This window comes from Myotis myotis, unplaced genomic scaffold (assembly GCF_014108235.1).
Source record: "Myotis myotis isolate mMyoMyo1 unplaced genomic scaffold, mMyoMyo1.p scaffold_m19_p_2, whole genome shotgun sequence".
Lineage (NCBI taxonomy): Eukaryota > Metazoa > Chordata > Mammalia > Chiroptera > Vespertilionidae > Myotis > Myotis myotis.
In genome coordinates, this window is record NW_023416324.1 from 149,728,713 (window position 1) to 149,741,927 (window position 13,215).

Sequence of the window (13,215 nt, forward strand, 5' to 3'; positions counted from 1 at the left end):
TTCTTTACTGACTGTTTACTTATCTCCAATGTAAGCTCTATCAACTCAGAAATCTGGTCAGTCTTCATAATGCATCACTGTCAGTTAAATTGTTCCTGGCATATAGAAGGCTCTTAATACAAGTTTGTCAGATAACTGAATAAACTTACTGTATTATGTTACTTAAACTGGACTAATGTAAGTAAGTAATTTTAAAAAATAAATAAAAAGGTTGTTGGCCTAAACCTTTCATATGACTTTACATAGAGGACCAATTTCCGCTTCAATAAGACATTGTTGATTTGCATTTATATAGCTTCTTTCTTCATTTTTACCAATTCTTTAGCATATTTAGAATACTTCTCTCTTCATTCAGAATACTAATGAGTATACTTACCTAGTTTACTAACTACCATTGGCAAAATAACTCTATTGACAATCAGGGTGATTAAGCATACTGACACTCCATGAAATAATACCTAGAATTGAAAAATACAAAGTATTGATGACAATTTCATATAATATCTTTTGTATTTACCAGTGTAAATTAAGCTAGGTTATACTGTGATAATAGGTGCTCATGGAGGCGAGAATTTGGCTATCAGACGTGATGAAAGTACTCTGGGGTTTCTCTATCTCCCCGCATATATTTCATCCATGCTTTTGGAACCAAACTAAAAATCAGGACACATGGTTTGACATAAGTGCCTACTTACTTATACAGACATTAGGAGTAAGAAAAATAAAAACATTTATAGAGTACATACTTTATATCATATATTATTATTTTTAATATATTTTTATTGATTTCAGAGAGGAAGGGGGAAAGAGAGAGAGATAGAAACATTAACTATGAGAGGGAATCATTGATTGACTGACTCCTGCACACTCCCTATTGGGGTTCTAGCCTGCAACCTAGTAATGTGCCCTTGACTGGAATTGAACCCGGGACTCTTCAGTCCACAGGCCGATCTCTATCCACTGAGCCAAACTGACTAGGGCATCCTAAATTATTTTTTAGAGAGGAAGGGAGAAGGAAAAAGGGATAGAGACATCAATGATGAGAGAGAATCATTGATTGGCTGCCTCCTGCAAGCCCCCTACTGGGTACCAAGCTCACCACCTGAACATGTGCCCTGACCGGGAATTGAATCATGATCTCCTGATTCATAGATTGATGCTCAACCTCTGAGCTACACCAGCCAGGCTCAGATACTATTTTAAATGATTTATATGTTTTTATTCCTTCAACCTTCATAATAAACTATTCTTTAGGAGTGTGAAGAAGGGACTTAGGGATCCCCAAGCTAGAATGGGGAAGAGGGAAGTTGCCAGTTGTTCCTCCTCTGTCCATTCTTGCCATCATAGTTAAATCACTCCCACAGTCCAAGTGGGGTTAAGCTACCTCACTACAAAAGCATATTTTAGCCTTGGGTGGGGGACAGGGGCAGGCTAGGAGGTGTCAATGGGGAAAATAAAGGGGCATATGTGATACTTTCCACAATAAAGTTTTTTTAAAAGCACATTTTAGTATACAACAACAGTTTTAATTAAGTTTTCAAATAAATAAGAACATATGTTCTTTTACTTGCGATTTTTCCCTCTCAGTTCCAACAGAAAGGTCAGAGTAGGCAAGCAGAAGGGCCATCGTTACATTAGGCAAACCTCTCATTTCACTCCAGACCATTATGAATGCCCAGCGCCAGCTGAACCCATCACCAAGTCGAGACAGAAGAGGGCTCAATAATAGAAAGACCAGAAGTCTAAAAGACAAAACGAATTTTTAAAAGTTATCCTTATAATAGAAAGTTCTTTTCATTTCACCCATCTATTCCCTGTGGAATTGCCAACTCTAAGACAAATGAGACATCTTTCATGTGCATAGTATCAAAGGAAGGCCAAAGGGCATTCCGTAGAGAGACATGCCAAACAAATGCCATTCATCTTTGTTTCTTCCTGTAGGGTGAGCAGTAGGAAAATTTCACATCACTTTTAGTGGTGCTTTTTCAAGCAGAAAAGAAAAAGTTTGAGATGTTTTGTAAATTATTTATATACTAGAGGCCTGGTGTACAAAATTCATGCACTCGGTGGGTTGGGTCCCTTAGCCCAGCCTGTGCCCCTCTTGTAGTCCTGGAGCCCTCGGGAGTGGGCCTAAGTCAGCAGTCCCACATCCCCCCTGTGGGAGCGCATTGACCACCAGGGGGCAGCTCCTGCATTGAGGGTCTGCCCCCTGGTGGTCAGTGCATGTCATAGCGACAGGCCGTTCTGCCATTTGGTCAATTTGCATATTAGCCTTTTATTATACAGGATATTCTGTTCTGGGATCCCAAAAGAAACAAAAGTAAATTAAATGAATAAGTAGGGACAGAAGTTCTCTTTTTTTTTTTCTTTGCAAACTTAAATCTTACTGAATCTGTACAATATTGGTCAACTCATTTATATTTCTTTTTTCACTTATATATCATTCCTATATTTTATACTAATTGTATCTGATAATTTGGGACTAATTTTCATTTACTTGGCACTAGCCAATTTGATATCAACTCCCAACTGATTTTCCTAAATGGAAGTAGAATGTTAACAGTTTGAATGATGGGGTTCTAGTTATACTGTTTTTTTTTCTCTCTCTGTCATCTCCTTTTCACCTACATAGGCAGACTCTTTTCCTGCCTCTTTATACTGGAAAAGGGCCAACAAAAATTATTTGAGCAAAAAGGACATTTACAAAGAGAGCTTCCTTATGTTTTTAAAAACCTCTTTCCAACTATGATTACTAGGAAATTATTTGTTATGAAATATTAAGCAAATAAAGTAAGAACATCTTTTTAAAAAAATTTATGATAGGTGTTTAACTTCATGAACCCTCAAAGAAAAAGAAAAACTAGTGGATGAAATGAAACAAATATTAATAGGGTTGCCTCTAGGTAGCAAAATTATAATTTTTTTTCTTTTTTCTAATCTTAAAAAATCTTACAGAGATCTTGCATTGCTTTAAAATGAAGTTAAAAACTAAAAACAAACAGAAAAACACAGCTAAGCGCTAATTTGCTGATGATTCTTTGGAAAGTTTATGAATCAAATTTTCATTCTAAGGAATGAAACATTTTTGTTATTTAAAAGAATATCTTCAGGTTTATTCAGTGTTTTATAAACAGAAAACTTTAAATGATGTTCTTACCTTAAAACAATAAGTGTGAAGTAGATATTTAATGAATAGTATATATCAGAAAATGATACATATAAATACGTATGTGCAGGAATTAGAAGTCCAATAAAAGTAAACACCATAAGAAAAGCAACAAATGCTAGACAATTCCAGAATCTGCATTTTCAGAAAAAATTAAATACAGTTAATTATGGTGAAATAACATATTTCTTTCAAGGCTCATATGTGAGTGAGACATTGTGTTAGGCATTATCAAGAAAGTAAAGATAAAGTATTTATAAACACTCAAGGAGCTTATAATTTAACTGGGGAGAAAGTTGCACTAAGGCAAGTAAACAAACAATTCTAAAGCAATTTTGATCAGTTTACACTGAATGTAAATTAGTGTGTGTGGTTTTTCTTTGGTGTGTTTTTTGTTTTGTATTGACTTGGAAAGACATGTTTAGGTTGTAATTATGCTCAAAGATACTAACTGTGAAGTCCTTGTATCAAGCGGGAAGTACTAAAATCATTGATCTTGAAAGGGAATCCTGAACTGTTAGTCTGATTTACATAGTGAGAGAATGAAACCTTTGCCTAAAATCTAGAAAGCACTTAGAAGATGTGAATGAATCTTTTATAGCCATGAATGCCCTTTGTAGATTTTCCTTTTGAGGTTTGTGAGCATGCGTTTATTCAGCTGCTCCTGAGCCCAGGAGAACTCTGTCATTCCCAAAGCTCCTGTTCTCATCAGCGGCATGCAGAGCAGCTTGGGAAAGCACGCTCAAATCCAGTATGGGTGCTGGGTCCATAGGAGGCTATCTGAACCTGACTTCTTGTTGCCTTTTGACATATTTCATGTCTTTAATGTCAACTATTATAAAAAATGAATGGAAAAGATTAAAAAGGCTCAAGAATGCAATTTTATGAGAAGATTGTAGCTTGATTTTACCCATATGTTGTCAGACTCTGCCCCTAAAACCCTTTAAAGATCATTTTTGCCTCTTCTCCAGGAATACTGTTTTTGCTTAAAAATAAATTCAACACTGAAAGTAAATCTTCTTCTGTTACATTAATAAGAAATCTCTGTTTCTAAGAGGTAAAAGTACCTAGGCATTATCAGAGAAAATTTTAATATAAAACCTTCTAGCCTGGGAAATTTTAAGGCAAATTATTCAAAATACTAGAGGCCTGGTTCCCTCAGCCTGGCCTGTGCCCTTTTGCAGTCTAGAAGCCCTTGGGGAATGTCCAACTGATGGCTTAGGCCCACTGCTTGTGGGCCTAAGCTGGCAGTTGGACATCCTTAGTGCTGCCGCGGAGGCGGGAGAGACTCCCGCCACCACCACTGCTCTTGCCAGCTGTGAGCCCGGCTCAGGGCTTCTGGCTGAGTGGAACTCCCCCTGTGTGAGCGCACTGACCACCAGGGGACAGCTCCTGCATTGAGTGTCTTCCTCTTGGTGGTCAGTGCGCATCATAGTGACCTGTCGTTCCATCATTCGGTTAATTTGCATGTTAGCCTTTTATTACATAGCACTAGTGGCCCAGTGCACGAAATTCATGCACGGGGGGCGGGGGCGTCCCTGAGCCCAGACTGCACCCTCTCCAATCTGGGATCCTCGGGGAGTGTCCGACTGCCGGTTTAGGCCTGATCCTACAGGTAGTTGGACATCCCTCTCACAATCCGGGACTGCTGGCTCCTAACAATTCACCTGCCTGCCTGCCTGATCATCCCTAACCACTTTGCCTGTCAGCCTGATCTTCCCAACTGCCACCCTCAGGCCTGATCACCTCTAACTGTCCCCCCCCCCCCCGGCTGGCCTGATCGCCTCCAACTGCCCCCCATCCAGCCTGCTCACCCCAATAGCCCCCCTGCCAGACTGCTTGCCCCCAACTGCCCCCCTGCTGGCCTGCTTGCCCTCAACTGCCCCCCCATTGGCCTGATCACCCCCAACTGGCCCCCCACCAGCCTACTCACTCCCAACAGTCACCCCTGCCAGCCTGATTGCCCCCAACTGACCCCACCTGCTGGCCTGCTTGCCCCCAACTCCTCCAACTGCCCCCTGCCAGCCTGATCGCCCCCAACTGCCCCCTCCCTACCGGCCTGCTTTCCCCCAACTTCCCCCTCCCTGCCAGCCTGATCACTCCCAACTACGCCCCCCCTGGCCTTATTGCCCCCAACTGCCCCTCCCTGCTGGCCTGCTCACCCCAACTGCTCCCCCTGCTCCCCCACACTGGCCTGCTCACCCCAACTGCCTTCCCCTCCTGGCCTGATTGCCCCTAACCACCTCTGCCTCGGCCTTGCCACCATGGCTTTGTCTGGAAGGCCTCCCAGAAGGTTTCCTGGTCTAATTAGCATATTACCCTTTTATTAGTATAGATTTTTCTATGATGAATTTAGGCTTATTATTCTACTAGAAGCCCGTTGCACGAAGATTTGCTCAATAGGTCTTCCTTCCCCTGGCTGCTCGCACTGGTTTTCCTCCGGCACCCAGGACCCAGGCCTTTGGTCCGGCAGCAGCAGAGAAGCCAGCCTCTTTAGTCTTCAGTCTTCAGTCTTCACTCCGGCCAGAGCCTTCAGTCTTCACTCCACACCTGTGTATGCAAATTAACCACCGTATTTGTTGGGTTAATTTGCATAGTTGCTCTGATCGGCTGGTGGGTGTAGTGGAGTGATACCAATTTGCATGTTTCTCTTTTATTAGTGTAGATACAGCAAGCTATCATCTCTTTCTTGTATATGTGTGGCAATATTTTAAATTCCATTACCTTCTGGATTTAAATATTGCATCCACATTAACTTGGAGGAAAACACACTAAGATATATTTTATGACAATTGTGTTTTGACTTCCCTATCAAAAACAAATCCAATTGTTGCACCATAAACATAGTCACTCCCCAAAAGAGTTTCTCAAAGCATTACATCCACCTACCCATACATTTAAGGCAATCACTTGTAAACATTGAGTAGGATAATTCAGTCAAGGAAGTGGTAGATATGAATCAGTCATACTTTACTACTCATTTAATGATTACATAATTTAAAAATTAACCTTAATATTGTATAAAAATGTCATCAAGTACCAAAGATTAGTCTTGTTAATTAACATAAAATGTAATAAAATCAATGAAGCTATAAATATTGAGAAGCTGTCAAGACCTTTTATATGTGGTAGAAGTTAATGAGAGAAACCTGACGTGTGTGTGTGTGTGTGTGTGTGTGTGCGCGCGCGCGCAGTGAGTCAGACACATACAAAAAAGAGCTTCTAAATATTTTTTTCAAGTCCCTTTCATTTGGGGATCGTGCGTTATGCTAATAAATCTAGATCTTTTATGGTAGCAAAGGGTCACATTTTTATCTGTATGTAACTTTTATCTGGAGAAAGATTTGCTTATTTAAAAATATTTTTATTGAGAGGAAGGGAGAGGGAGAGATATATAGAAACATCAGTGATGAGAAACTTTGATCAGCTGCCTCCTGCACACCTCCCCTGGAGATCAAACTCACAACCCAGGCATGTGCCTTGACTGGGAATCAAATCATAACCTCCTGGCTCATAAGTCAATGCTCAAGCACTGAGCCACACTGGTCAGGCTGGAGAGAGGTTTTAAAAATTAGAAGTGCTATGCTCTCACCCTCATATGTTTTGACTCTATAAATCTAGGCATCTGTATTATTTTTATTGCCCAACATTGCACAGCCCCTAGCTTAGAAGAATGATAAGAACTTATGGACTGGATATTTTAGGGACATCAATTTGCTTAGAATAAGAGATTATACATGATGGTAAGGAAGTATTTCCTACTTGGAGAACTTCTTTCTAACAAAGTGATGTATTAACAGAAGCATGAACGAAATGAGGCAGCTACTTCTGCCCCTCTGTAGGGTGTGTATGCAATATGCACATTCCAAGAGCAGACACACAAGGACACAAGCCTGGATAGTAACATATTTGGCATGTTTGAGAAACAGCAAAGTGATCGGTGTGGCTAGAGCAGGGTGGGTGAGGGTGAGAGTGGTAAAAGAATCATAGAGTTAATGAAGGGACATATCATAGGACTTTGTTTGCCATTAAAATAACTTTGACTTATAGCCAAATGAGATGAGAAATTAGATTATTTTAAACAAAAGAAATGATCTGAGACAGGGGTAAGTGAGGTGGGTAAGAATCAGTAAAAGATAATAAAATTAATGCATTATTGTCGCAGCATGTTTGCAGAATTGTTAGAATTGTGGTACTGGGGGCGAACACTGAAAAGATAGGAGATGGTGTGCCTCTACTCTAAAAGAGTAGTATGCACCTGCTGTAGATTATTATAGGATGTAATAGGATTTAACATTATTATCTTAGGTTTCAACTCTTTTGGAGAGTAGAAATTAGTACATATCATATTTTAGATACTAAGATTCTTGAAATTGAGGTTATGAAGTGGTTATTTGTATGACCATATAAGTGGGTGGCTGAAGCAGGGTGTGGTGGACATGTTCTTAGGTGGAGAGAGGTTCAAGAACTGAAAGGTGAGGAGTAAAGGATCAATTGTGTGTATACTGACTGACATCACTAGGAATGGTGATGAGTAATGGAGAGAAGTCACAGTGAGTGCGGAGGAGGGAGAATCTTCTCCGGGCTCTGTTGATAACTACAACCAAGAAGGTGGCAGATGGTATAATCTGATGTCATGAGCTTCAAAATTAAGTTGCACTCAGGAAGAAGGAGAAACTGTTATATAGAAATGACTGAGGTACAGAGTCTACCTCAACGCTAAGCTCAATAGTGCCAGGGAAGCAGGTGAGAAAGATACCATGACTTTTAAGGAATGCAAAAGAACTAATGCCTTCAGGGAAAATCCAGCTTTCTCTTTCATTTAGAGCAAGAAGCTAAAGGGAGCCTTCATAATCACTTCCCATAGATACAGTTGAATATTAGTGTAACATTTTGAATTATTCCTACAACTGTGGCCCAATTAGTTCTGCCTAGCTGCTAGTACAACCACCTTTCATTGTAATTGATAAAAAAATTTTAGTGAAGTGCTCCAAAATCTTATAAGATCCTATACTTTTAAGCTTCTGACTTCTAAATTTATTCTATCTTCTATAATATTCTTCCAAACTCTAAAACTCATCATGCTCAGGGCTTCCTTTAACACATATGTTGCCATTGTGTTTTGTGGGTCCTCTGTACTGGAGCCTTGCAGAATGCACCCTTATTTGAGGCCAGCACAGATTCCATACATCCTCAGGTGGGTGCCCGTGAACACATTGGTATATTTCTACTAAAGTTAAGTCTTGCTTTTAGTTTGGCCATACTTTCTATTTTTATAACAAGACTTACGTTTAGTTTGGTCATACTTTCTTTTAAGAAACCGTTAACCCTCTTCAAATGCCCTAGCTTGACCTTTTAATTTGCTTTGTGTGGCATCTCTTTATGGTCTTTAAAAATTATGGTCTTTAAAATATTTGTCTTCCACTCTAGTGTCAGTGCCATGCTGAGCCCCACTGGAGCCTGAGGCAAAAGGAACTATCAGTAATATTGATCTTATCTTTATTTAACATTTTAATATTTTCATCATTGATTTTTTGCATTAGTTTGCCCCAAAATATTGCATTAAACACATTATTTATGTTGATTATTGAGGTTTTTTGGCACCCTCTAAAATTGTGTGCCTGAAATGAGTGTCTCCCTTGCCTTCCCTTATTCCTAACCTTGTCTAGTGATTTAGATTGGAAATTACTGAGTATATGGTAAAAGAATTCATGGGGGAATAGGGCCAATATGAAGTTAAGGTGAACTTAAAAGTTTTGCCTAAAGTTAAAAGAGTAGAAGACACAGGCAACAGATTCTAGAGGAAGTGTTTTCAGTTGGGTAGTTCCGATCAGTACCTTACTTTGACCATGTAGCTGCAGGTGCAGTTATTATTACAATATTATGGCTTCTAATGTATGAAACAAAATGAAAATATGCTGGCCACTCACTCAAGTAGTAGTGACTCAACTCCTGGTTTAAGACTTGTAGAATTTAAGAAAAGTCCCATAATGGCCAGTGTAAAGACTCCAGACATTCCAACTAGCTCACCTATTTTTGAAAATAAATAAAAATAAAGTATTAATTTTATCACGGATGAAAATATCTTGATAGTACAGTGACTGTACAGAGAGGCTATCAGACATGGTTTCAATTGCATAATACTAAAAATTGCTACCACCACCCATCATCCTTCTTCCTCCTCAGATGCACACCCACTTGTGTGGTAAAGTCTATACTAGATGTCCTTACACTGTTTTGGCTTCATATCATAGGCAACAATGTGGAGCTCACAAACTCTTCTTGGGCTTTAGTGACGTTAGAGCATCAGCTACAGGTCTAATTTTTTCAGAGGGGCTCTGATGAAGGAAAGGGAAGTGAGCTGATAATTTCTTTATATACTAGCCTACTTCAGATGCTTTCTTTTTGGGAGACAGTAGGAAATAGAAACGGTTTGATTTGGTGACAGGTCTAAGGGAGTTGGGTCAGTAGAAACCCAATATGAATCTACTTCCCTAGTTTAATTTTGTTTTGGTGCATTTACGATGGGAGACTAAAAAGCCTAAAGTACTGTAGCATATTCTAAAAATAGCTCTAGTAGAGTTATATCCCTCTCCAGCTTATGATAGTAGTATATTATCACTGTAAAGAATTCAAATAATATGGCATAGTATAAATTATATTTTTAAAAAACAGAACACCTGAATTCTACTGCCACAACCCTAGTTATAATTCTAAAGTATTTTAAACTGGGATTTCTATTAGTGACAAGCCTATATTTGCCTAGAAGAAATAATTTGATAACTAATTGAAAATAGAGGATGAGACCCAAAGGGCAGCTTCAAAAATTAAAGGATGCTTAATGAATTTTTATGCTGGAGACAAGTGGTAAAAATTAAGCAGGAAACATGGAAAGGTTAGAAAATAAAGGTAGCTATTAGATTTCATTGAACTGCGAACTACATAATGTAACTTACCCTGTGAACTTTCCTTGTCCTCATCTTCAGTAAAGCTTACTATAAATCAGAAACTGTGGCATATTAAAGAAGAGGTAGCAGAGATCATAAGAAAGATAACTCCAGAAATTTTTAGAAACCATAAGATCATCTCTGGATTTTTTTACAAGCTATAGAATTAAGTATTTCATGTAATTGGATCAAGATCTTGGAGAAGAATGGAGTACCCAGTGAACATTCATGGTGACATACATTCTCTCTCTCTCTCTCTCTCTCTCTCTCTCTCTCTCTCTCTCTCTATATATATATATATATATATATATATATATATATATATATATACTAGTAGCCCGGTGCACAAGATTTGTGCACTCGGGGGAGGGGTGTGCCTCAGTTATTAAACATTTTACAGCACAACACTGACCACATTGGTGGTGGTGGTGGTCTTGTCAGAATGTGTTATATTATGCAGATGAAAATCTATTTAAACAGATTTGATGTAGATATTTTCAAAGATGGAAGAATTGTCCCTGTCAACTATTTTAGTTGATTGATATCTTCAGTAATTGTCATCATTGCAAAGTTTTCAGTCCCCATATGGATTGCTGGATATAATAGGTCATGCGCTGTCCCTGTCCTTTGTAGCCTTTGTTACCTTAAGGACTCTAGTTTTCCATTTATATGTTTAAGTACCAACCTTACCAGCTTAAAAATGTAAGCTTTTAACACTGCTCTCTCTGTTCTGTATCCTTCCAATGAAAAGTGGAGTTGGGTTGCAGCACAGGAGAGAAATTCAGAAGGGGAATATTGAAGTAATGACTACAGTAGGAGAAGAGGGAACTTGTTTCCCTGGCCACAGGCGCTGGCTCCCTGAATCACAGGGCTGGCAGCTTCTCTGGGTGGCTGCACCCTAGGACCTCTGGCCGGTAGCTTGTCCATCTCCTGGGCTGCAGCCAGCCCCAGGCGCTGGCACCTGGACCAAAGGTGGGCGGCTTCTTCTTCTGGGGGCTTCTTCTTCTTCTGTGCTTCCAGGGAGGGCAGTCAGTTATGTATCATGCAAAAATAGGCATCACCAATCGCAGAAGCTGGGTGCGGGGCAGGGAAGCCGCAGCTGGGGAAGCTGGCTGCGGCCGCTTCCCTGATCCCCTGCACCCGGCTTCTGCGGTCACGGTTGCTGTCTGTGTCTGCTTCCCTGCCCCCCCCCCCCCCCCAGGCTTCTCCGATCACCTGCTGGTGGCAGGGCAAAGGTGGCCTCCAGGGCCGACCTTTGCCCCGCTCCCTGGCTCTTGCCTTCGCCCAGGTTTCTGATCACTGTCTTCCATCCTTCCCCTTTTGCCTCCCATCATTGTGAGTACACAAATTAACCACCATCTTTGTTGGCGATTAACTGCCATCTTAGTTGGCAGTTAATTTGCACATCGCCTTGATTAGCCAATGGGAAGCATGTCGGAGCTACGGTTAATTACCATGTTTATCTATTATTAGATAGGAGGATATATATATATATATATATATATATATATATGTATATATATTCACATAAAAACTACAATGGGATTTTAAGGTAATGTGGTTCTGTATTTGGGCTTCTTTTTTTAACTTAATGTTTAGCAGACACTGTTCTGGTTAATAAAAAAGAATTATTTTTGTTTTACTATTGAAGAACATTGTGGATATGTCACTTTTATTTTATTGCCATATTTATCCAATTGCTATATGTGTACCTTCTGTTTTTTTGGTTTACTTTGTATTCCTTTGTTACAACAGTTGTATTTTAATAACTGTAGGCTTATAAAGTGTTTAATCCCTACCTATTAGGGAAAGATCTCCACTTATAATTATGTTTTTCCAACTCTCACCGTTAATATTTCCTGATAACCTCTTTAAATTGTTTTGTATAATTTCAAAACCAAAAAAGTGAAAATATGCTAGCCACCACATACTTCTGTCATTGTTCGATTCCAATACATTTTAATTCATTAAATCAGTATTATTCTTACTTTAGAGGTAGAAAATTATAAGTTTTAAAATTCTTTATTTTATTTCTGGCTAGAAATGGTACCTAAGCCATAAAATAACACATTAGTCATTTTTGAATCCTGAAAAAAGAGGGATCTGTGGACATAGGTGCTTTAAGGCTCTCAATTCTTGAACTAGTCACTGTAACTTATTATGCAATAGTAAAATTTGGAAAATATTTATGATGGCTACCTTGAAGATACTAAAAATATAAACATTACACCAGGACAGAGTGAAAGTCCTTTTACATTAGATTTATATTCACTCTATCTTGTTTTCATACATTTTTTTCCTAGAATTGCTCTTTCTAAAATGTTTAGTGAGAGACATTTTGACTCAATGTTTATTATTTTCTGGGGGTATAACCCTTAATATTGAGGTTATGCTTGCTTACTAAATGGTGTTAGAGGAAATTATATTATAAAAATATATTGCTGGGATATATTTTTGCAAGAAATTAGGTATGTAAAATTTAAGTAGTATATGATAAAGGACTTGTACAGATTGATCATATTCTCATAATTAATTTATTAACTTGATCCTGTAACATCAATAGATTATAATTGGCTTTAATTCACTGAGCAATTGGGAAAACTCAAAATCCTACATTCTGCCTTTCTTTCCTCAGACATGAAAATAATAAATCCTGTTACATTAGCACTTCTAAAGTTTTTTCCTGTCTCAATTAATTCAAATTTTATACTCTCGGTAAACTTTTATAGTTTTCTGTTTAGGTCTAAATTTCTTGTAAGTTTATTCCTTGATATTCTATAAATATTTTTCCAATGTAAAGAGAATCAAATTTTCATTATATTTTCTAACTAGTTACTGCTGACTTATAAGGACAGTACTGATTTTTTATATTAACTTCATACTACCTATTAAAAAGCATCATTGGCTTATTTTCTTTAAATTTCTATATAATCTAAAATGCTGCAACTACTATAACCATTTCTCTTTCAAAATATGTATAAACTGTATTCTTTTTATTTTATTTTATTAGCTAGAGCTTCCAGAATAACTTTTAGTCTTGGATATGAGATTAGGCAACACTGTCTTATTCTTAAATGCAATGGAAGTACATATTAAGCTGTT

At 38.5% G+C, this 13,215-nt stretch overlaps 1 protein-coding gene across 1 annotated transcript in view; it reads right to left on the bottom strand.

The window, feature by feature from the left end:
• Positions 1–13,215, bottom strand: part of SLC9C1 (solute carrier family 9 member C1) — an 80,031-nt gene that overhangs the window by 48,019 nt on the left and 18,797 nt on the right. The window contains exons 7-10 of the mRNA XM_036348539.1: positions 9,097–9,196; positions 3,158–3,301; positions 1,568–1,742; positions 377–458 (exon numbers count right to left, since the gene is read on the bottom strand). Coding sequence (XP_036204432.1) covers positions 377–458; positions 1,568–1,742; positions 3,158–3,301; positions 9,097–9,196 — 501 coding nt within the window. The remainder of the gene's footprint in view (positions 1–376; positions 459–1,567; positions 1,743–3,157; positions 3,302–9,096; positions 9,197–13,215) is intronic.